General features: G+C 38.7%; 2 protein-coding genes across 4 annotated transcripts; one reads left to right on the top strand and one right to left on the bottom strand.

Moving 5' to 3' along the window:
* Positions 1–11,759: 11,759 nt before the first annotated feature.
* LOC122695073 (keratin-associated protein 9-2-like) lies at positions 11,760–12,944 on the bottom strand. Its single transcript, XM_043904554.1, has one exon. It carries the CDS (start codon positions 12,877–12,879, stop codon positions 12,211–12,213), a length of 669 nt encoding a protein of 222 aa, XP_043760489.1. The 5' UTR covers positions 12,880–12,944; the 3' UTR covers positions 11,760–12,210.
* Positions 12,945–16,436: 3,492 nt separating this feature from the next.
* LOC122695065 (keratin-associated protein 9-2-like) lies at positions 16,437–17,624 on the top strand. 3 transcript variants are annotated; one of them, XM_043904544.1, is made up of 2 exons: positions 16,437–17,048; positions 17,118–17,624. In XM_043904544.1, exons 1-2 carry the CDS (start codon positions 16,542–16,544, stop codon positions 17,130–17,132), a joined length of 522 nt encoding a protein of 173 aa, XP_043760479.1. In that variant the 5' UTR covers positions 16,437–16,541; the 3' UTR covers positions 17,133–17,624. The 3 variants fall into 3 exon arrangements, with proteins under 3 accessions (XP_043760479.1, XP_043760480.1, XP_043760478.1); XM_043904545.1 differs by having other exon boundaries at positions 16,446–16,753; positions 16,877–17,624; XM_043904543.1 differs by having other exon boundaries at positions 16,453–17,624.
* The last annotated feature ends 6,220 nt before the right edge of the window (positions 17,625–23,844 follow it).

The following is a 23,844-nucleotide window of genomic DNA, read 5'->3' as shown; positions in this document are numbered from 1 at the left end:
CTTTACCACTCTCAATCATAATTTCCTCGTTTTAAAAATAGGAATATTTGTACCTACCTTGAATATTTCTTCAAGAATTAAAAATAATGTAAAGGAAGCATTTAGTTAATATCTAGCAAATAGTAGGCAACCCAGAACATGTTAGTTCTTCACCTCCCACTCACACATCCAGCAAGAAATAGCAGTCAGCAAGCTCGGCCTTGGCAGTGTCCTCAGAGCTTCCCAGATACATGGTCTCAGAGATTGGCATGTGTCCTGTATATTGTAGTTTTAGTACATCAGAGGTATGTCTACCACTTCCAAGGAGATGATACAGGTCTGAAACTCTTCTGCTCCTCTCAGAGATAGAACTAAGCCTTATCTTAATGAATGCTTAGGCAACAATATGAGTGCAGTACCAAAAGCACCAGTTTTCTATCTGTCCTGCTTTCTAGGAATGCACAGGTTCTTCCACTTTTAATTTTTCTCATATTCTTCTGATTCCCCTGGAACGTGACTTTTTATTTCTCCCATATGCTTCATGGGTTTCCCTGGTAGCTCACATAGTAAAGAATCTGCCTGAATTGCAGAAGACCTGGGTTCGATCCCTGGGTTATGAAGATCCCCTGGAAAAGAGAATGGCAACCCACTCCAGTATTCTCGCCTGGAGAATTCCAAGGACAGAGGGATCTGGTGGGTAGAGTCAATGGGGGTGCAAAGAGTTGGACACCACTGAGCGACTAACACTATGCTTCATTGTTGCCTCACAAAACACAAGCAAAACCCTTATATGGTTCAGAGATTACAGAAACTCAAAGTCATACGTACCCATTTCATAGTTTCTCAGTCCCCTACATTGTCCTTACTTAATTTTCTTAAAACATTTAGATCAGGATGACAAACTGCTTTAAAGTGGAGAGCATAAATTTTGCAGAAAATCACTCAATTCCTTTTTACTCTGTCAATGGGTACTTAGGGCAAGGAAGCCATACAAGAATATGATTTATGGGACATAAAAGAATAAATCTCTTAAATAAGTAATTTTCTCCAAATTGGAGTTCACAAATATTTGATGCAGATGAAGATATGCGTGGCTGGTTAGTGACTGAAGCTCCCTGTACTTGTTGTTCTGTTGCCCAGTCATGTCTGACTCTTCGTGACCCCATGGACTGCAGCATGCCAGGCCTCCCTGTCCCTCACCATCTTCCGGAGTTTGCCCATGTTCATGTCCATTGCATTGGTGATGGCATCCAGCCATCTCATCCTCTGACACCCTCTTCTCCTTCTGCCTGCACTTATGAGAGCTCTAAAACACAGCCCCTGGTTCCCCCAACATGTAGTTAGTGTTTACTGAGTTGTGGGGGACTTGATTTGGGAAGAATTTTGTAAGCAGATGCTATCTGTACTATAGGAAAATTTTACTTCCATTTACTTCCACCTCTTAAAGAAGAAATGCAAATGAATGTCTCCCCATTGCTCTGCCCCAGGGTTTTCCTATTAATAATTTTGCTTGAGATATGAATGCCAGTACCCTTGAGCAGGAACAGAAGACCCAGTCTTGGATCTGAGTCTTTCTATATCAGCTATACAACATTACACTGTGAAGTGTTTTCTTATGAGAAATGGAGATAATAATCTTCAGGGATTGTTGTGAGGCATCTCTCTAGCAATCTACTCTCCTTGTGTATCTCACTTTTATCAGACACTTGGTAGAGGATGTTTGGCACAATCTTTCATATGGCAAAGGAGAACAAAGCAGGTGGGAAGAATGGAAGTAATACGCTGAGACTAAGAAAGCATAAGTCAGTTTATGTTTTACCATTTGAAGGATTCTCAGGATGTGAAATTTTCACCTATAGCTGGAAGCAGTTTCAATCAAGACTTAGTGACTCTAGTCTTAGTTCTTTACCTGTAGAGTCAATGATCTCTCATCACTGAATGCAGTTTTTTTTTTTTTTTTGGTTACTTTATTAAAGAAGCAGACTAGATGAGATGATACCTAAGGTATCTATGAGTCCTAACATGTTCAAAATGTTTTTGTGTTTAACATTCATTTATAAAGTATTCAAAAAATTTTTAAAAGTAATTAATTTATTTTAATTGGAGGCTAATTACTTTATAATATTGTAGTGGTTTTTGCCATACATTGACATGAATCAGCCATGGGTGTACATGTATCCCCTATCCCGAACCCCCCTCCCATCTCCCTCCCCACCCCATCCTTCTCAGTTGTCCCAGTGCACTGGCTTTGAGTGCCCTGTTCATGCATCAAACTTGGACTGGTCATCTATTTCACATATGGTAATATGCATATTTCAATGCTATTCTCCCAAATCATCCTACCCTTGCCTTCTCCCACAGAGCCCAAAAGTCTGTTCTTTATATCTGTGTCTCTTTTGCTGTCTCACTTATAGAAAACACCAATACAGTTTATTAATGCATATTTATGGAATTTAGAAAGATGGTAATGATGATAAAGTGTTCAAATTAAAAATTTACATGTAAATCCATGGCTGATTCATGTCAATGTATGGCAAAAACCACTACAATATTGTAAAGTAATTAGCCTCCAACTAGTAAAAATAAATGGAAAAAAAATTTACAATTTGTTAAAATTTATTAATTTTCAGTCTGATAGATTATCACAAAGTGAACAACCCATGTCACTGTTACCAGGATAAGAAAAAAAAGCTTAACCTTCTTCCCTTCATATTATACCCCTCAATCATCCCAAAGACGGCAACCATTTCATTTACTTGCAACACTGTTAGTTGATTTTGCATGCTTTGTATAAATGAAGTATTATAGAAGTGACTACTTTATTCATACATTATGACTGTGAGATTTATCTAGGTATTATTTATTTTTGTTCTTGTATAATATTCCACTGAATAAATATGACACAATTTGGCTGTTTACACGACTGCTGATGTATCAACAGCTAAGTATAAATCATTAAATAATATATATAATATTTATAGTGTTGGTATAATGTTGGATAAATATATGCAATGTGGATATATATAATATTTATATATAATATATAATGCAACATGTATTTCATATATTTATACTTTATATTATACTTTAATATATTTATATTTTAATATATATTATATAGCATGTATAAAATATATAATGTATATATTATAATATTACAAATTAACTTCAGTGTGAACAGCTAAATTGTGTCATATTTATATATACTTTATAATATACAAATATGTGTGTATATATAAATGTGTATATGTATATATATATTTTGCAGTTTGGGACTATTGAAAATACTAAAATAGTATTGTTATAAATGTTTTTGTATGCATTTTGATAAATATATAAATAGATATAATTTATAAATATATATTATATATATGTTTCCATTTTTCTTGGAAAATATCAAGAGTAGAAATGCTCATGGAACCTCTTGATCAGAATGTTTATATTGTTGGAGAATTTAAATATATAATGAAAATATTTACAGACCTAAATGAAAAAGCAGTCAGCTATACAGTGATATACAGTTGAGGACACTAATATCCCACTTTCACCAGTGGATAGGTCATCCAGAACACCCACAAAGATAACCTACAGGAGAACGTTGAGCTTAAATAGCTCCAAAGATCATAGATGGACTTAAGAGGCAGGTATAAAGCATTCCTTTCAAAAGCAACATGTAACATGCTTCAGGATAGGTCATATGTTGGATTACTAAACAAGTCTTAATGAGTTTAAGAAAATTAAAATTATATTAAATGCCTTTTGAAACCATAATAGTAGCCAATAGCAAGCAGAAATATGGAAAATTCACAAGTATAGGGAAATTAAATACCATCCAGCTAACAACCATTGGGTCAAAGAGGAAATCAAAAGAGAAATTAAAAAATACTCTGAGACAAATGAAAATGAAATTATACCATGCCAAAATTTATGGGATACATAAAAAGCATTTCTAAAATGTAATTTCATAGTAATGAATGTCTACACCAAGAAAAATCTCAAATAAACAACCTAAATTTACACTCAAAGAACTAGAAAACGAACAAAAGAAGCCTAAAGTTAGCAGATGCAAGGAGATAACAAAGATCATGGTGGAAATAAATAAAATGAAGACAGAAAAGATAATAGAAAAGATCAATGAGGCTAAAAGCTACTTTTAATAAAAAGATAAGCAAATTGACAAACATTTAGCTAGACTCATTGAGAAAAAGAAAATATTCAATTGAAATCAGAAATGAAAGGGGAATCATTACCACTGATATCACAGAAATAGAAAGGATTATAAAAGACTGCTATGAAAAGTTAATGCCAAAATAATTAGACAACCTATAAGAAATACATATATTCTAGAAACATACAACCTACTAACATTAAATTAAAAAGAAATAGAAAAGCAGAAAGAAATAATAAATCTGAACAGACCAATTGCTAATAAGGGATTGAGTCAAGAATCAAAGGTCTGAACAAAGAGAAGTCCAGGAGCAGACAGCTTCACTGTGAATTCTATCTAGCATTAAAGAAGAGTAATGTCCATCTTTCTCAGTCTCTTCCAAAAATTAGAAAAGGAAAGAACACTCCCAAACTCATCTTATGAGGCCAGCAACACCCTGATAAAAACAGTGGAAAGAATGCTGCAAGAAAGGAAAATCTGATAAACATAGATACAAAAGTCCTTAACAGAATATTAGCAAACTGGATTCAGTAACACAGTAAAAATATCAGATACCATGATTAAGTGGGATTTATTCCATAGACTCGGGATGGTTCAGCAACTCTAACACAATCAATGTGCAAAATGAGAGATAAAATCATATATCATCTCAATAGATGCAAATAGAGCTATGGCAAAATTTGACTTATCAAAATTGGTTTATGATAAAAGCTCTCAACAAAATGGGTATAGGGAGAATGTATCTCATCAGAGGCATGAGGAATGTAATGTATAACATAGTGACTGTAGTTAATAATACTCAGTTGCTTATTTGAAAGTTACTAAGAGTGTAGATAGTATGAGTTCTCATCACACCAAAAATTTGTAACTATGGATAATGATAGAGGTTAACTAGACTTATTGTGGTGATCATTTGGCAATATATACAAATATTGAATCATTATGTTGTATACCTGAAATAATATACAGTAAGTTCCCTATATATGAACCATCAAGTTGTGAATGTTCAAAGATGCAAATGTGTTCCTATGCAAGCTATTGTACTTTTCAAGGTGCTGCATGGTAAGATTAAGATGTTATCTTTATTTTTTGTGTTTGTTTTTATGTATTATTTGTGTGAAAAATATTATAAACCTATTACAGCACAGAACTATATTGCTGAATGTGTCAGTTGAGTACCTAGGCTAACATTGTTGGACTTATGAACAAATTGGACTTACCAACATCCTCTCAGAATAGAACTCATTTGTACATATAGGATTTACTGCAAGTTACATGTCAATTATACTTCAATTTTAAAAAACAAGCAAGAAGCATCATACTTAATGGTGAAAAGCTGAAGGCATTCCCTCTAAGATCAGTAACAAGACAAGGATGCCCACTCTCACTGCTTTTATTCAACATAGTTTTATGAGTCCTAGCTACAGCAGTTGATAAGAAAAAGAAGTAAAGGGAATCCAAATTGGAAAAGAAGTTAAACTGTTACAATTTGCAGATGACATGATACTATACATAGAGGATCCTAAAGATGCTACCAGAAAACTGCTAGACCACACCAATGAATTTGGTAAAGTTGTAGGTTATAAAATTAATACATAGAAATTGGTTACATTTCTATACACTAACAACAAAAGATCAAAAAGAGAAATTCAATCAAAGAGGACACAAACAGATGGAGAAACATACCGTGTTCATGGATTGGAAGAATCAATATTGTCAAAATGGCTATTCTACCCAAAGCAATCTATAGATTCAATGCAATCCCTATCAAGCTACCAACGGTATTTTTCACAGAACTAGACCAAAGAATTTCACAATTTGTATGGAAATACAAAAAACCTCGAATAGCCAAAGTAATCTTGAGAAAGAAGAATGGAACTGGAGGAATCAACCTGCCTGACTTCAGACTCTACTACAAAGCCACAGTCATCAAGACAGTATGGTACTGGCACAAAGACAGAAATATAGATCAATGGAACGGAATAGAAAGCCCAGAGATAAATCCACGAACCTATGGACACCTTATCTTTGACAAAGGAGGCAAGGACATACAATGGAAAAAAGACAACCTCTTCAACAAGTGGTGCTGGGAAAACTGGTCAACCACTTGGAAAAGAATGAAACTAGAACACTTTCTAACACCATACACAAAAATAAACTCAAAATGGATTAAAGATCTAAATGTAAGACCAGAAACTATAAAACTCCTAGAGGAGAACATAGGCAAAACACTCTCCGACATAAATCACAGCAAGATCCTCCATGACCCACCTCCCAGAATATTGGAAATAAAAGCAAAACTAAACAAATGGGACCTAATGAAACTTAAAAGTTTTTGCACTACAAAGGAAACTATAAGTAAGGTGAAAAGACAGCCCTCAGATTGGGAGAAAATAATAGCAAATGAAGAAACAGACAAAGGATTAATCTCAAAAATATACAAGCAACTCCTGAAGCTCAATTCCAGAAAAATAAATGACCCAATCAAAAAATGGGCCAAAGAACTAAACAGACATTTCTCCAAAGAAGACATACAGATGGCTAACAAACACATGAAAAGATGCTCAACATCACTCATTATTAGAGAAATGCAAATCAAAACCACAATGAGGTACCATTACACGCCAGTCAGGATGGCTGCTATCCAAAAGTCTACAAGCAATAAATGCTGGAGAGGGTGTGGAGAAAAGGGAACCCTCTTACACTGTTGCTGGGAATGCAAGCTAGTACAGCCGCTATGGAGAACAGTGTGGAGATTTCTTAAAAAACTGGAAATAGAACTGCCATATGACCCAGCAATCCCACTTCTGGGCATACACACTGAGGAAACCAGATCTGAAAGAGACACGTGCACCCCAATGTTCATCACAGCACTGTTTATAACTGCCAGGACATGGAAGCAACCTAGATGCCCATCAGCAGATGAATGGATAAGGAAGCTGTGGTACATATACACTATGGAATATTACTCAGCCGTTAAAAAGAATTCATTTGAATCAGTCCTAATGAGATGGATGAAACTGGAGCCCATTATACAGAGTGAAGTAAGCCAGAAAGATAAAGAACATTACAACATACTAACACATATATATGGAATTTAGAAAGATGGTAACGATAACCCTATATGCAAAACAGAAAAAGAGACACAGAAATACAGAACAGACTTTTGAACTCTGTGGGAGAATGTGAGGGTGGGATATTTCAAAAGAACAGCATGTATACTATCTATGGTGAAACAGATCACCAGCCCAGGTTGGATGCATGAGACAAGTGCTCCGGCCTGGTGCACTGGGAAGACCCAGAGGAATCGGGTGGAGAGGGAGGTGGGAGGGGGGATCGGGATGGGGAATACGTGTAAATCCATGGCTGATTCATATCAATGTATGACAAAACCCACTGAAATGTTGTGAAGTAATTAGCCTCCAACTAATAAAAAATAAAAATAAAAATAAAAAATAAAAAGTGAAAAAAAAAGAAACAATTCCATTTACCATTGCATCAAACAAACAAACAAACAAACAAATACTGAGGAATAAACCTACCTAAAGGAGGCAAAAGACCTGTAATCCAAAACTATAAGATGCTGATGAAAGAAATCAAAGAAGATGTAAACAGATGGAAAGATAAACCATGTTTGTGGATTGGAAAAATCAATATCATCAAAATGACAATACTGCCCAAGGCAATCTACAGAGTTAATGCAATCCCTATCAAATTATGTGGCATTTTTCACAGAACTAGAATAAAAAAATATCAAAATTTCTATGGAGACACAAAAGACCCCGAGTAGCCAAAGCAATCTTGAGAAAGAAAAACAGAGCTGGAGGAATCAGGCTCCCTAACCTCAGACTATACTACAAAGCTACAGTCATCAAAACAGTATGGTACTGGCACAAAAATAGATATAGATCAATGGAACCAGATAGAAAACTCAGAAATAGCTCCATGCACCTATGGCCAACTAATCTATAACAAAGGAAGCAAGACTACACAATGTTGAAAAGACAGTCTCTTCAATAAGTGGTTCTGGGAAAACTGGACAGCCACATGTAAAAAAATGAAAATCATTCCTTCTTTAACCTAGAATATACAAATATAAGCTCTAAATGGACTAAAGACCTAAATGTGAGATTTGACACTATAAAACCCCTAGAGGCAGAACACTCTCTGACATAATCATAGCAACATATTTTCCATTCATCTCCAAGAATAATGAAAATAAAAACAAAAATAAACAAATGGAACTTACTCAAACTCAAAAACTTTTGCTTAGCAAAGGAAACAATAAACAGAAAAGACAATCCAAAGATTGGGAGAAAATATTTACAAATGATGTGACTGATAAGGGATTAGTCTCCAAAATTTACAAACAGCTCATGACAGCATCAAAACAAAAAACTCACTCAAAAAATGAACAGAAGACCTAAATAGACATTTCTCCAAAGAAGATATACAGATGGCCAATAGGCACATGAAAAGATGGTCAACATTGCTAATTATTAGAGAAATGCAAATCAAAACTACAATGAGATATCACCTCACACCAGCCAGAATGGCTATCTTCAAAAAATCCTCAAACAATAAATGCTGGAGAGGATGTGAAGAGAAGGGAACCCTCCTACACTGTCAGGGGGAATGTAAATTGGTACAGCCACTCTGGAGAACAGTATGAAGGTCCCTTAAAAAAATAAAAATAGACCTACCATATGACCTGCAATCCCACTTCTGGCATATGTCTGGAGGAAATAAATGATTTGAAAGGATACAGTGCACTGCAACATTCATTGGAGCATTGTTTACAATAGTCAATGCATGGAATCAACCTAAATGTCCATCAACAGAGGAATGGATAAAGAAGATGTAGTACAAATATAAAATGGAATATTACTCAGGCATTAAAAAGAATGAAATAATGCCACTTGCAGCAACACGGGTGGACCTACAGTATCATACTGAGTTAAATAAGTCAGATAGAGAGGGAGAAATGCTGTATGACATCTTTATGTGTTGAAACTAAAAGGAAATGATACAAATGAACTTAGAAAACAGAAAGAGACTCACAGACTTAGAAAATGAACTTATGTTGCCAGTGGGAAGAGGCAGGGAGTTTGGGACATTCATATCCACACTGCTATATTTCAAATGGAACACCAGCAGGGACCTACTGAATAGCACATGGAACTCTGCTCAATGTTATGTGGCTGCCTGGGTGGGAGGGGGACTTCAGGGTGAATGGATATCTGTATATGTATGGCTGAGTCCTTTCATTGTTCACCTGAAACTTTCACAATATTGTTAATTGGCTATACCCCAATACAAAATAAAAAAAGCTAAAAAAAAGTAAAAAACAAGCAAGAGACAAAACAGTGGAATTTAGAAAGCTCAGAATATCAGGAGAGCAGGTAATATTGCTGGTAGTGAAATGTTGAAAAGCTGTTTTATTCCTTTTACTATTGTTGACTATATGCTTTCTCTGAAAAGTGAAAATGTTAGTCACTCAGTCATGTTCAATTCTTTGCGACCCCATGGACTATAGCCCACAAGGCTCCTCTATCCATGGGATTCTCCAGTGAAGAATACTGGAGTGGGTTGCCATGCCCTTCTCCAGGGGATCTTCTCAACCCACAGATTCAACATCGGTCTCTCAGACTGAAAGCAGATTCTTAACCATCTCAGTCACCAGGGAGGCTATCCCTGTGACATGGCAATTATAACACTCCTACATTTCTAACTAGATTAGAGAGAGGATGGTGTTGAAAAAAAATTTAAGAAATTATGTCACACAGTCCACATGTTGAAATGTATAAATCACCAAATTCAAATGTATCTTGGCTATCATGTTACCTAACCTATTTGCCTCAACTTGTAAAAAAAAAAAAAAAGTATGTATTAGTTGGAAGATCTCACCTCAGAACACTGACTTAGCTATAAAATAGGGATGGAACATGTATAAGATGATGTCTGAAACCCAGTGTACTGCTTTTTCCTCTAGTCTCCTGCTTTGGTGCTGAATTTCAAATAAAAAATATTGTGCAAACCATCCTCTATCTAAATGTCTCTGATAAAACTGAGAATCATTCAGTTCAGTCAGTTCGGTTCAGTCACTCAGTCATGTGCAACTATTTGTGACCCCATGAATTGCAGCACTCCAGGCCTCCCTGTCCATCACCAACTCCTGGAGTTTACTCAAACTCATGTCCATCGAGTCAGTGATGCCATCCAGCCATCTAATTCTCTGTCATCCCCTTCTCCTCCTGCCCTCAACCCCTCCCAGCATCAGGGTCTCTTCCAATGAGTCAACTCTTCGCATGAGGTGGCCAAAGTATTGGAGTTTCAGCTTCAGCATCAGTCCTTCCAATGAACACTCAGGACTGATCTCCTTTAGGATGAATTGGTTGGATCTCCTTGCAGTCCAAGGGACTCTAAAGAGTCTTCTCCAACACCACAGTTCAAAAGCATCAATTTTTTGGCATTCAGCTTACTTTACAGTCCAACTCTCACATCTATCCATGACTACTGGAAAAACCATAACTTTGACTAGATGGACCTTTGTTGGCAAAGTAACCCTCTCCTTTTTAATATACTGTCTAGGTTGGTCATAACTTTTCTTTCAAAGAGCAAGCGTCTTTCAATTTCATGGCTGCAGTCACCATCTGCAGTGATTTTGGAACCCCCCGAAATAGTCTCTCAATGTGTCCATTGTTTCCCCATCTATTTGCCATGAAGTGATGAGACCAGATGCCATGACCTTAGTTTTCTGAATGTTGAGTTTTAAGCCAAGAGTATTGAGCCTCTTTCAGTTTCATCAAGAGATGGCTGGCCCATGGAAAATTAGATGGTGGAGATTGCAGTAAGAACCAACTTAGAGATGACAACACACGAGGTTGATCTGTTGTTTCTGAATACGGTACATACTTCGACCTAATGGCCACTATGTGGTTCCCAAATAGGTAGTACCATGTATATCCACAGAGGCAGTATACATGGTTGCAGAAAGTGAAGTAGCAGTGAACCCTCTCACTTTAACTCAGGGTGACATATATGGGAATCTGTTCTTCCCCTCCCCATGGATCTACACTCTCCTGGATTGAAGGGTTTAATACTATAAAAGTCACACATTTTAGGGAATATAGTCTATGTTTAAACTGTCACCTGGTCATTTTGGACTCCTCATCTAGATAGACCAGTGGGCAGAGAGAGGAGTTACTAATTGCTGAGGGATAATTATCGTGAAAAGATAGAGGGCAGGGAGAAATAGTGTGAGCATAATTTCCTTGGAGTATCTCGTGGTGTGTCCAGGCCCAGCTGTAGATAACCACATGAACAATGACAGCAACTATAGCTTGCCAAGGGCATAGTCACTGAGGCTCAGACATCTATTAATAGTTCCTTGGGATGTAAATGTAAGTGCCCTTGAGCAGGAACAGAAGACTTCATCCTGGATGAGTCTGTTTATTATTAGGTAAATCATACTACACAATGAAATGGGTTTTTAATAATGAGATAATAATTAGGAAGGGGGCTAATATGATGCTCATAATGGATAAAGCATATGATATATAAATTTCTATGTCAGGAAGGTGGTGCAATAAATCAAACACATATAGAAGAATTGTGGTACACCATTTATTGAGAAACATATGGGTAAACGTCAAAGTGATCGTAAAAGGAGAAAGCATGATACAAGAACTATGAGGATAGCAAAAGAGAAAATATGATTATAAAGATTATGATAGGCTGCAGAAACCTATAGAAACATTCTGAGATCTCGTTTTCTTAAGTTACTCAGAAGAACTAGATGATCAATCCTATTTTCAGAGTCAAAACCAAGACATGCTTCCTTATCACAGATGCAGGAAGTTGGCACATGGTCCTCCTACACCAGAGGAAGACAACTGGAGGAAGCTAATTCACAAGCTCTTAAGCAAGGAGATGAGTAACTGAAATTCTGGTAGAGCATGCCAGTTGTCAGCAAAGTCTAAGAAGTGATTTTGTTTGTGCCCAGGTAGCAAGTCAATTAATAGAAGGTGTTTTATAGGAACAGTGGCTCCTTGGCAAGGTGATCAGCAGCAGGAAGGCTGGCAGCAGCTGGACACACAGCTAGGGCGGCAGCAGGTGGTTCTGCAGCAGGTGGTCTGACAGCAGACAGGGCGGCTGCAAGGCTGGCAGCAGCTGGATCCACAGCTCTGGTCTTGGCACCCAGGCAGGCAGCAGCATGTGGGGTGGTAGCAGGTTCTGTGGCAGTACACGGGTGCACAGGAAGCTGGCTGGCAGCAAGACTGAGAGCACCTGGACCCACTGCAGGTTTGTCCACAGCTGCTGGATCCACAGCAGGTGGGCTGGCAGCAGGTGGTCACACAGGTGGGTTTGCAGCAGGTGGTCCTACAGCAGGTGTTTTCACTAGTCTGATAGCAAGTTGGTGGGCAGCAAGGACGACAGCAGGTGGACTCACAGCAGGTGGGCTGGCAGCAGGTGGTCACACAAACAGGCTTGAGGCAAGTGGTCCTGCAGCAGGTGGTCTGACAGCAGGCAGGGGGACAGCAAGGCTGGCAGCAGCTGGACCCAGCGCAGGTGGGCTGACAGCAGGTGGTCACACAGGTGGGTTTGCAGCAGGTGGTCCTACAGCAGGTGTTTTCACTAGTCTGATAGCAAGTTGGGGGGCAGCAAGGCCGACAGCAGCTGGGCTCACAGCAGCTGGGCTGACAGCACGGGGAGCAGCAGGAGTGAGTCATTTTGTCAGTGGTGGAGTGTGGACTTCTGTTTAGAAGTGAGTTTCTCAGATTCTGAGGACTGCTTCTGTTCTGGGGCTTTTTATACACTGGACCCCCAATGTTGGGACCAATAAGCAAGACTTTCCTTGTTGTGTATGTTGTTTTTGCAGTCAATGGGAAATTATCCAAGAGGAAATGATTTCTTTAGTGTTTTGAGGCCTCTGTAAATTAGTGTTTGATCTTCTTTTTAATTAGGACTAGTACTTAAGAACCTTTTCCAGAAGGGAAAAAGAATAAGGAATCATCCCAGCAGCATGTCTGGTCATGTGACATCATCAGGTCATGGGATAGTTCTTCCTGCCTTGGCCAGGGTCGGAGCAGTCATCTTTTCTTTCTTCCTTTGACTACACTTAGGTTGAGACTTGCTGGATGTTGATGCATTCTGTGATGAATGAAGCCAGCTAAAGTCCAAGTGTGATGTCAGAGGAAGTCTGAGATTCAAGACGATCACGTGTATCTATCTACATGTCTTTCAAATCAGTAGTGACTGACCTAAAATGTTTCCCAGCTTTATTAGGTACATTTAGGTAGAAGATGTTGGCACATTGTTCTTCACTAGCAAGTCGGCACCAAAGCTGGAATAGAGGCCAAAACTGTACCCTGTTTTCAGACATCAATTCATTAATGTCCCATAACTATTTTTAGCTGGATCAATCACCTCTGATGAGACATCACAACTTGCACATACTTTCTTTTATAATTTGTGACAAATAGGTAGATAGGATGATAACTTTATGGATTTATAGATTTCAATAAATGTCAAATGTGTCAGCCATAATTTCTTAGAGTTTTTTCTGCCCTGTTTTCTCTCTTTTAGGTACATATGTAAGAGTGTAATTGCCATGTCATAGGGAAAGCAGATAGTCAACAGTGGTAGAAACAATAAAAGTGTTTCACTATTTCACTACAGTGGTGTATGTACTCTCCTGATATGAGACTTCTGAATTCTACTGGTGTGTATCTATCCTTGTTTGTTTGTTTTAAACTGAGCTTTAATTGACACGGTGTTATATTGTTTATAGTTGTTCCAACATAATAATTTGATATTCGTAGATGTTGCAAAGTTATCACTGCAGTAAGTCTAGTTAACGTTAACATCTGTCACAATTGATAACTACAAAGTCTTTTTTCTTGCATGAGAGCTTTTAAAATCTACTTTTCTAGCAACTTTCAAAGATTTCAGTATTATTCACTATGGTCACTATGCTGTACATCACATCCCCCATGCATTTATTTTATAACTGGAAGCCTGTACCTTGTGATCCCATTTACCTGTTTCACCCACCCCACCCCCACCTCTGGCTACCATGGATCTGTTCTATCTATGAGCTCAGTTTTAGAAAAATTCTTTTAAGATTCCTTATATAAGTGAAATCACATGGTATTTGCCTCTCTCTAACTTATTTCATTTAGCTTAATGGCCTCAAAGTCCATTCACATTGTCATAAATGGGAAGATATCCTTCTATTCATCATTGAATAACATTCCATTATATAATATGTTCCATGTTTTCTTTATCCATGTATCCATTGACAGACACTTTGGTTGTTTCCATGTCTTGGCTAGTGTAAACAGTGCTATAATGAACATGTGGCTGCATAAATCTTTTTGAGTCCGTGTTTTTGTTTTCTTCAGATAAATGCCAAGAAGTAGACTATTTAGATCATATTCTATTCTCCCCATGCCCTGTTTTTAATTTTGAGGAAACTGCATAATGTTTTCCATAGTGGCTGCACCAATTCCCATTTCAACTAGCAGGGAAAGGGGTTCCCTTTTCTCATATTCTCATTAAAACTTTGTATGTCTTGACACTTTTATGATAGCCATGCTAAATCCGGTATGAACTGATATCTCATTGTGGGTTTGATTTGCATTCCTGTTGATTAGTGATATTAAACACCTTTTCATGTATCTGATGGCCATTTGCATGTCTTCTTTGGAAAAGTGTGTCTTTAGAACCTCTGCCGATTTTAAATGAGGTTGTTTCATTTTTGCTATTGAGTCCTGTGAGTTGTGAGTCATGTGAGTTATTGAGTTATGCATTTTGAATATCAACCCTTTATGAAATATGATTTGAAAATATTTTCTCTCAATTCAATAGGTTTCCTTTTCATTGTGTTGATAGTTTCCTTTTCTAGGCATAAACTATTTAATTATTCCCACTTTTAGATCTGTTGCCTTTACTTTTGGCGTCAAATCCAAAAAGTCAGCACTAAGACCAATGTCAAGGAACTTCCTATCTATTTTCTCTTCCAGGAGTTTTATAATCTCAGGTCTTAAGTTCAGGTCTTTAATCGATTTAGAGTTAATTTTTGTGGATGGTGTAAGAGAGGAGTCCAGTTTCATTCTTTGGCACATGGCTGCCCAGTTTTCCCACCACTATTTGTTTAAAAGATTGCAATTTCCTTATTGCATTAATATATTCTTGGCTCCTTTGTAATAAATTAGTAGGTCATGTAGTGTGTGGACTTATTTTTGGCCTCTTTATTCTATTTCATTGATCTAAGTGCCAGTTTTTTCCACTCCATCCTGTTTTGTTTAATAGAGCTTTGTAATACTGTTTGGAATCAAGGAAGATGATGCTTCCAGCTTTGTTCTTCTTTTTCAATATTGCATTGGATATTTTGTGGTTCCACACAAATTTTAAATTTTTCCTTTTTTCTGCCATTGGAATTACATTATCATTTTATCCTTTCTACTGCTGTTGACTATCTGTTTTCCCATTACATGGCAATTATATGCAAACATATACATCTAAAAGAGAGAAAATGTGGCCTAAAACCTTTAAGAAATTGTGGCTGAGATTCAACATTTGTCGGAATATATAAATTTACAGATTCAAACATACCTTAGTTATTCTCCTATCTAACCTGCTTGTCACAAGTTGTAGAAGAAAGTATATGCAAGTTGGGATGTCTCACCAGAGGTCATTAACCTACCTAGAAAATAGCACTGAAACAGTAAGGAAAATAGGATTCAGCTTTTGCCTCTATTCCAGTTTTGGTGCTGATTTTCATTTGAAAAACAATTTGCCAACCATCCTCTATTCAGATGACCCTGATGAAACTGGGAAACACTTCAATCTAGTTTCCAAATACAGATATATACAAATACATGTAGAAGTCTTAACTCTGACTTTGTCAGAGACCGGGCTTGAACTCAAGCAGGCTTCATTCATCACAGAATGTATTAGCATCCCGACGCTTTCGAGGCATGTCCCAGTCTGAGTAGAGCCAAAGGAAGAAAGCTGAGAAAGGAGAACTATTCTGACCTTCACAGAGCCAGCAGGAACTACCCATGACCAGATGATGTCACAGGACCAGAAATGCTGCTGGTGATGATTCCTGACTTTTTCTTTTCTAGGAAAGATTCTTAAGTACTAGACCCAATTAAGGAAAAGATCAAACACTAATTTACAGAGGCCTCTCTATAAAACACTAAGAAAGCAACTTCCTCCATGACAATGATCAAAACTACAACAATAACATAAAGAACAACCAGGAAAGTCCTGCTTCTTGGTCCCAACATTGGGGGTCCAGGATATAAAAGCCCCAGAACAGGAGGAGTGAGCAGAATCTGAGAAACTCACTTCTGAACAGGAGTGCACCCTCCTCACAGACCCAATGGCCCACTCATGCTGCTCCCCGTGCTGCCAGCCCACCTGCTGTCAGCCCATTAGCTGCAGGACCACCTGCTGTGAGTCCAGCTGCTGCAAGCCCTGCTGTCCCCCAACTAGCTGTCAAACCACCTGTTGCAGGACCACATGCTGCAGACCTACTTGTGTGACCTCCTGCTGCCAGCCCACCTGTTGCAGCAAACCCTGCTGTCAGCCCACCTGCTGTGAGACCATCTGCTGCCAGCCCTCCTGCCCTGCAACTTGCTATCAAACTAGTGAAACCACCTGCTGTAGGACCACCTGCCGCAAGCCTGCTTGTGTGAGCATCTGCTGTCAGCCCATCTGCTGTGGGTCTAGCAGCTGTGGACAAACCTTCAGTGGGTCCAGCTGCGGCCAGCCTTGCTGTCAGCCAGCTCGCTGTGGTCCTGTGTACTGCCACAGAATCTGCTACCACCCCACGTGCTGCTGCCTGCCTGGGTGCCAAGCCCAAGAATGTGGATCCAGCTGCTGCCAGGCTTGCACCGCCCCTGTCTGCTGTCAGACCACCTGCTGTCGCCCTAGCTGTGTGTCCAGCTGCTGCCAGCCTTCCTGTTGCTGATCACTTCACCAAAGTTTCCCCATCCCCACTCAACATCATTTGTTAACTAGCTTGCTATTGTGTGGACAAAATCACTTACTAGACGTCGCCGACTTAGCATGTTATACCAGAATTTCAGTTACTCATCACCTGTATAAAAGCTTGTGAGTCAGCTGAATGCAGTGAAAAGGGTTTCCCCGTATCTCTTCCTTCCCTGTATGGGGATAATATATCAATTTCATGCATCATCCCCTTCATATGGAGTTTGTCTGGGTATTAACTCTGATGTCAGGATCGACTTCCTAGTCATTCTAAATAATTTCGAATACAAATCCTCATAACATTTTCATAGGTTTCTGCAATTGACCATAATCTTCATAAACAAATTTTCTTTATCAGTGTACTCAGGGATCCTGTAACTTGCTTTCTTCCTTAGGACCACTTTATGTTGTTTTCCTAGATGCAGGAGTCTTACATACCTGTTTCTTAATAAATTCTATTCCACAATTCACTGCATATTGTGTTTGATTTATTGTACAGTATTGCTAATATATGAATATGTATCCATATTGCATACCATATGAGCTATACAATCTGAGGTGCAAACTTCCTGCCATTAACTAATTCATACATTTTTAGATGAGAAATTTCACTGTGAAATATTATGTAACTAATGATGGACAAGCTGAGATCCCAGGCAACTTCTGTTTTTGCTTAAGGACACCTATATTTACATGAAAACATAAGCAGAAATGATATCCAATACTGAGGTCTATTATGTTATGAAACTGAATTGCTACTTTAACAATGGGAGGAATGATACATCCCTCACATTTAACAGCTGGGGCTTCCTAGGTGGCTCAGTGATAAAGAATTCACCTGACAAAGCAGGAGACGTAGGAGATGCAGGTTCCATCTCTGGGGCAAGTAGATCCTCTGCAAAGGAAGAGGCAACCCACTCCAGTATTCTTGCCTAGAGAATCCCATGGATAGAGGATCATGGCCGGATCATACAGTCCATGGAGTTGCAAAGAGTCGGACACAGCTGAGGGACTGAGAAAGAAAGCATACATGCATATGTAATAGATAATGTCTGTTACAACATCATCCCTATATCCGTTTCCTACAATGCAGCAAGCAGCAGTTACATGTTAGGGCAGTAGATGCGTTTAGAGCTCTGGTGAAAGCTTGGAGACTTTCCTGTCTCGGGCCAGTTCAGCCACTAATGCAACTCAACTGTATCAGATATTTTTAGAATCTGTTGTGTCATCACAAGAGAAAGTCCATATAAAGGGACTTGTTTCTTAATATCACACAAGTCAAATTCTGAATTGTCTCCTTCTCCTGAATTTCTACTGAAAGAGCAAGGAATTAAATAATTACCTGAAGAAAAAAGTGCTCTTTCAGTAGAAACTCAGGAGAAGGAGACAATTCATGCATTGTCATTGATGCTATCCAACCATCTCATCCTGTGTCGTCCCCTTCTCCTCCTGCCTTCAATCTTTCCCAGCATCCGGGTCTTTTCCAATGAGTCAGTTCTTCACATCAAGTGGCCAAAGTATTGGAGTTTCAGCTTCAGCATCAGTCTTTCCAATGTATATTCAGGACTGATTTCTTTTAGGATTGATTGGTTGGATCTCCTTGCAGTCCAAGGGACTCTCACGAGTTTCCTCCAACACCACAGTTCAAAAGCATCAATTCTTCAGGGCTCAGCTCTTTTTATGGTCCAACTGTCACATCCATACATGACTACTGGAAAAATCGTAGCTTTGACTAGCTGGACCTTTGTTGGAAAAGTAATGTCTCTGCTTTTTAATATGCTGTCTAGGTTGGTCATAGCTTTTCTTCCAAGATGCAAGCATCTTTTAATTTCATGGCTGCAGTCACCAACTGTAGTGATTTTGGAGCCCCCCAAAATAAAGAAGAGGTTAGACTGGTACAAACTGACGGGTATCAACATTGCAGGAAAACCAACACCTTCCATTTTTTGTCTTTGATGGAGCACTAAACTCTGCTCTTCTCCATGGGTGTAGTATCTTTCTGGTTAATACTTTGGTCTGGAAGAGAAGAGTTTTTAGGGACTCACACTGGACCTTTGTTTCTATCATGATTCTCACTTTGCATGTCTGGAGATGCTCTTCTGTTGCAAGGGCTATAGGCAACTGACAGGCTCCAACTGTTAGTGAGTTTAAGATCTGCATCAGATTTAGAGTTAAGGCCATGTTCTTCCTATCAATCCCTAGCTAATAGCTAGACACCATGTGGGAACTAAAGTTTGAACCTTTCTTCTTTAATTTTATTCATTCATTTATTTTTGGCTGTGCTGGGTCTTGGTTGCTGCCCACAGCCTTTCTCTAGTTGCTGCAAGCAGGGGTAGCTCTCTAGTTGTGGTGTGTGGGCTTCTCATTTTGGTGGCTTCTCTTGTGGTACACAGGCATTAGGGCATGAGGCCTTCAGTAGTTGTGGCATTTGGGCTCTAGAGCACACGCTCAGTAGTTGTGGCCCTCAGGCTTAGTTGCTCTGCAGCATGTGGCATCTTCCTTGGCCAGGGATAAAACCCATATGCCCTTCATTGGCAGGCAGATTCTTTACCCCTGGACCACTAGGGAAGTCCAAAGCCTTGAGCTTTTCTTACCAACATAGGACTTGTTAATCGTAATCTTTGCTTTGATTATTTCCGTTTGGTTTACCACGGTGTTGTTCAATCTACACGGCAAGTCTTATATCCTTGTTAAATGTTTTCTCTTTCACACTTTTCTTTGAAAGACATTAGATTTACTTTGCAATTTGTAGCACTCAAATTGTGATATTCCTGTTCAGTTCAGTTCAGTCACTCAGTCGTGTCCGACTCTTTGCGATCCCATGAATCGCAGCACGCCAGGCCTCCCTGCCCATCACCAACTCCCTGAGCTTGCTCAAACCCACGTCCATCGAGTCGGTGATGCCATCCAGCCATCTCATCCTCTGTCATCCCCTTCTCCTCCTGCCCCCAACCCCTCCCAGCATCAAGATCTTTTCCAATGAGTCAACCATTCGCATGAGGTGGCCAAAGTACTGGAGTTTCAGCTTCAGCATCAGTCCTTCCAATGAACACCCAGGACTGATCTCCTTTAGGATGGACTGGTTGGATGTCCTTGCAGTCCAAGGGACTTTCAAGAGTCTGCTCCAACACCACAGTTCAAAAGCATCAATTTTTCAGCACTCAGCTTTCTTCACAGTCCAACTCTCAATCCATACATGAGAACTGGAAAAACCATAGCCTTGACCAGACAGACCCTTGTTGGCAAAGTAATGTCTTTGCTTTTTAATATGCTATCTAGGTTGGTCATAACTTTCCTTCCAAGGAGTAAGCATCTTTTAATTTCATGGCTGCAATCACCATCTGCAGTGATTTTGGAGCTCCCAAAAATAAAGTCAGCCACTGCTTCCACTGTTTTCTGATCTATTCTCCATGAAGTGATGGGACCAGATGCTATGATCTTAGTTTTCTGAATGTTGAGCTTTAAGCCAACTTTTCCACCCTCCTTCTTCACTTTCATCAAGAGGCTTTTTAGTTCCTCTTCACTCTCTGCCATAAGGGTGGTGTCATCTGCATATCTGAGGTTATTGATATTTCTCCCAGCAATCTTGATTCCAGCTTGTGCTTCTTCCAGCCCAGCATTTCTCATGATGTACTCTGCATATAAGTTAAATAAGCAGGGTGACAATATGCAGCCTTGACGTACTCCTTTTCCTATTTGGAACCAGTCTGTTGTTCCATGTCCAGTTCTAACTGTTGCTTCCTGACCTGCATACAGGTTTCTCAAGATGCAGGTCAGGTGGTCTGGTATTCCCACCTCCTTCAGAATTTTCCACAGTTTATTGTGATCCACACAGTCGAAGGCTTTGGCATAGTCAATAAAGCAGAAACAGATGTTTTTCTGGAACTCGCTTGCTTTTTGATGATCCAGAGGATGTCGGCAATTTGATCTCTGGTTCCTCTGCCTTTTCTAAAAGCAGCTTGAACATCTGGAAGTTCATGGTTCACATACTGCTGAAGCCTGGCTTGGAGAATTTTGAGCATTACCTTACCAGTGTGTGAGATGAGTGCAATTGTGCGGTAGTTTGAGCATTCTTTGGGATTGCCTATTCCTGTTATGTTAGTGTAAACTTCCTTTTGGCTCATTTCCGCAATAATATTTAAGAGCTAGTTGCATTACATGTCATAAAAGTCTAAGTATATTTTATTTATTTATTGAGGAATAGTTGCTTTACAACATTGTGTTAGTGTCTGCTTTACAAGAAGTGAATCAGCTATGTGCGTACATATACTCCCTCCCTCTTGGACCTCCCTTCCTCGCCACCCCCCATCCCACACATTCTAGGTCACCACAGAGCACTGAGCTGAGCTCCCTGTGCTATATAACTAGTTCTCACTTTCTATCTTTTATTATACATGGCAATTTATAGATGTCAATTCCAATCTCTCAATTCATCCCACCCCCTCTTCCCTCCCAGTGTCCACATGTCTGTGTCTCTATTCCTGCCCTGCAAAAAGGTCATCTCTACTGTTTTGCTAGGTTATGTGTGTGTGTGTGTGTGTGTGTGTGTGTGTGTGTGTGTGTGTGTGTGCGTGCCCATGCATACACATTAATATATATTTCTTTTATTTTTTCTGACTTAACTTCACTGTGTATGAAGACTCTAGGTCCATCCATATCTCTGCAAATGACCAATTTCATGCTTTTTTTGCCTGAGTAATAGTCTATTGTATATATGTACCACATCTTCTTTATTCATTCATCTGTTGATAGACATTTAGTTTGCTTCCATGTCCTGGCTATTGTAAATAGTGCTGCAATAAACACTGGAATGCATGAGGCTTTTTGAATTATCGTTATCTCGGGGTATATGCTCGGTAGTAGAATTACTAGGTCATATGGCAACTATATTTTTAGTTTTTTAAGAAATCTCATACTGTTCTCCATGGTAGCTCTATCAGTTTACATTCCATTAATAGTAGAAAAGGGTTCCCTTTTCCCCACACCTTCTCCAGTATTTATAATTTGTAGATTTTTCAAATTATATTTTTAATTGATAACACAGTCTCCAATCTTTTTCAAAATGCAAATGTAAAACTCAGTGGAATAGGTTTGTCTTACCAAGTTGTCTGGGTTTTCACATTTGCATGGCTATTGATCAGATGAAAACGTTGAATTGTTTTCATAATTACAAGGTTGGTTTAGCATTTGAACTTTAATCAATGTTTGAAAATAACAGTAATTGAAAAACTACAGGAGAATAATCATAAGGGTATCTCAACAGGTAAAGAGAAAGCATTTTATAAATGTCAACACATTTCCAATATAGAATACCTTAGCAAGGAATAGGAAACCTCTAGTTACTCTGATGGAAACAATCTACCAAAAGACAGAAAGCGTTCTGTTGAATTATCAAATATTGAGAATTGTCCCTCCTAGAGAGAATACACAAAGATATCTTCTTCACCATTCTGCTCAACTGTACCAGTGAACTAGGATAAGAAAAAATTTTACAAGATAAAAAGGCTGCTGACTTCAGACTATACTACAAAGCTACAGTCATCAAGACAGTACAATACTGACACAAAAACAAATAAAGATCAATGGAACAAAATAGAAAGCCTGGAGATAAATCCATGTACCTACAGACACCATATTTTTGATAAAGGAGGCAAGAATATTATGGAGAAAAGAGCATCTAACAAGTGGTGCTGGGAATAGTGGTCAACCACCTGTAAAAGAATGAAACTAGAATACTTTCTAGCACCATACACAAAAATAAACTCAAAATGGATTAAAGATATAAATGTAAGACCAGAAACTATAAAACTTCTAGAGGAAAACAAAGGCAAACACTCTCTGACATAAATCACAGCAGAATCCTCTACGGCCCACCTCCCAGAGTAATGGAAATAAAAGCAAAAATAAACAAATGGGACCTAATTAAACTTAAAAGCGTTTTCACAACAGAGGAAACTATAAGCAAGATGTAAAGACAACTTTCAGAATGGGAGAAAATAATAGCAAATGAAGCAACTGACAAAGACTAATCTCAAAAATATACAAGCAGTGCATGCAGTTCAATACCAGAAAAATATAAATAACTCAATCAAAAAATGGGCCAAAGAACTAAACAGACATTTCTCCAAAGAAGACATTGATGGCTAGCAAACACCTGGAGAAATGCTCAACATCACTCATTATCAGAGAAATGCAAATCAAAACCACAATGAGGTACCATCTCACACCAGTCAGAATGGCTGCTATCCAAAAGTCTAGAAACAATAATGCTGGAGAGGGTGTGGAGAAAAGGGAACCCTCTTACACTGTTGGTGGGAATGCAAACTAGGAAAACCACTATGGAGAACAGTGTGGAGATTCCTTAAAAAACTGGAAATAGAACTGCCATACAACCTAGCAATCCCACTGCTGGGCATACACACTGAGGAAACCAGAACTGAAAGATACACACGTACCCCAATGTTCACTGCAGCACTGTTTACAATAGCTAGGACATGGAAGCAAGCTAGATGTCCACTGGCAGATGAATGGATGAGAAAGTTGTGGTACATATCAACAGTGGAATATTACCCAGCTATTAAAAAGGATACATTGGAATCAGTTCTAATGAGGTGGATGAAAAAGTAAGTCAGAAAGAAAAACACCAATATAGTATATTAATGTATATATATGGAATTTAAAAAGATGGTAAC

This window comes from Cervus elaphus, chromosome 5, assembly GCF_910594005.1.
Source record: "Cervus elaphus chromosome 5, mCerEla1.1, whole genome shotgun sequence".
Classification (NCBI taxonomy): Eukaryota; Metazoa; Chordata; class Mammalia; order Artiodactyla; family Cervidae; genus Cervus; species Cervus elaphus.
This window is presented reverse-complemented; position numbering and strand designations above follow the sequence as displayed.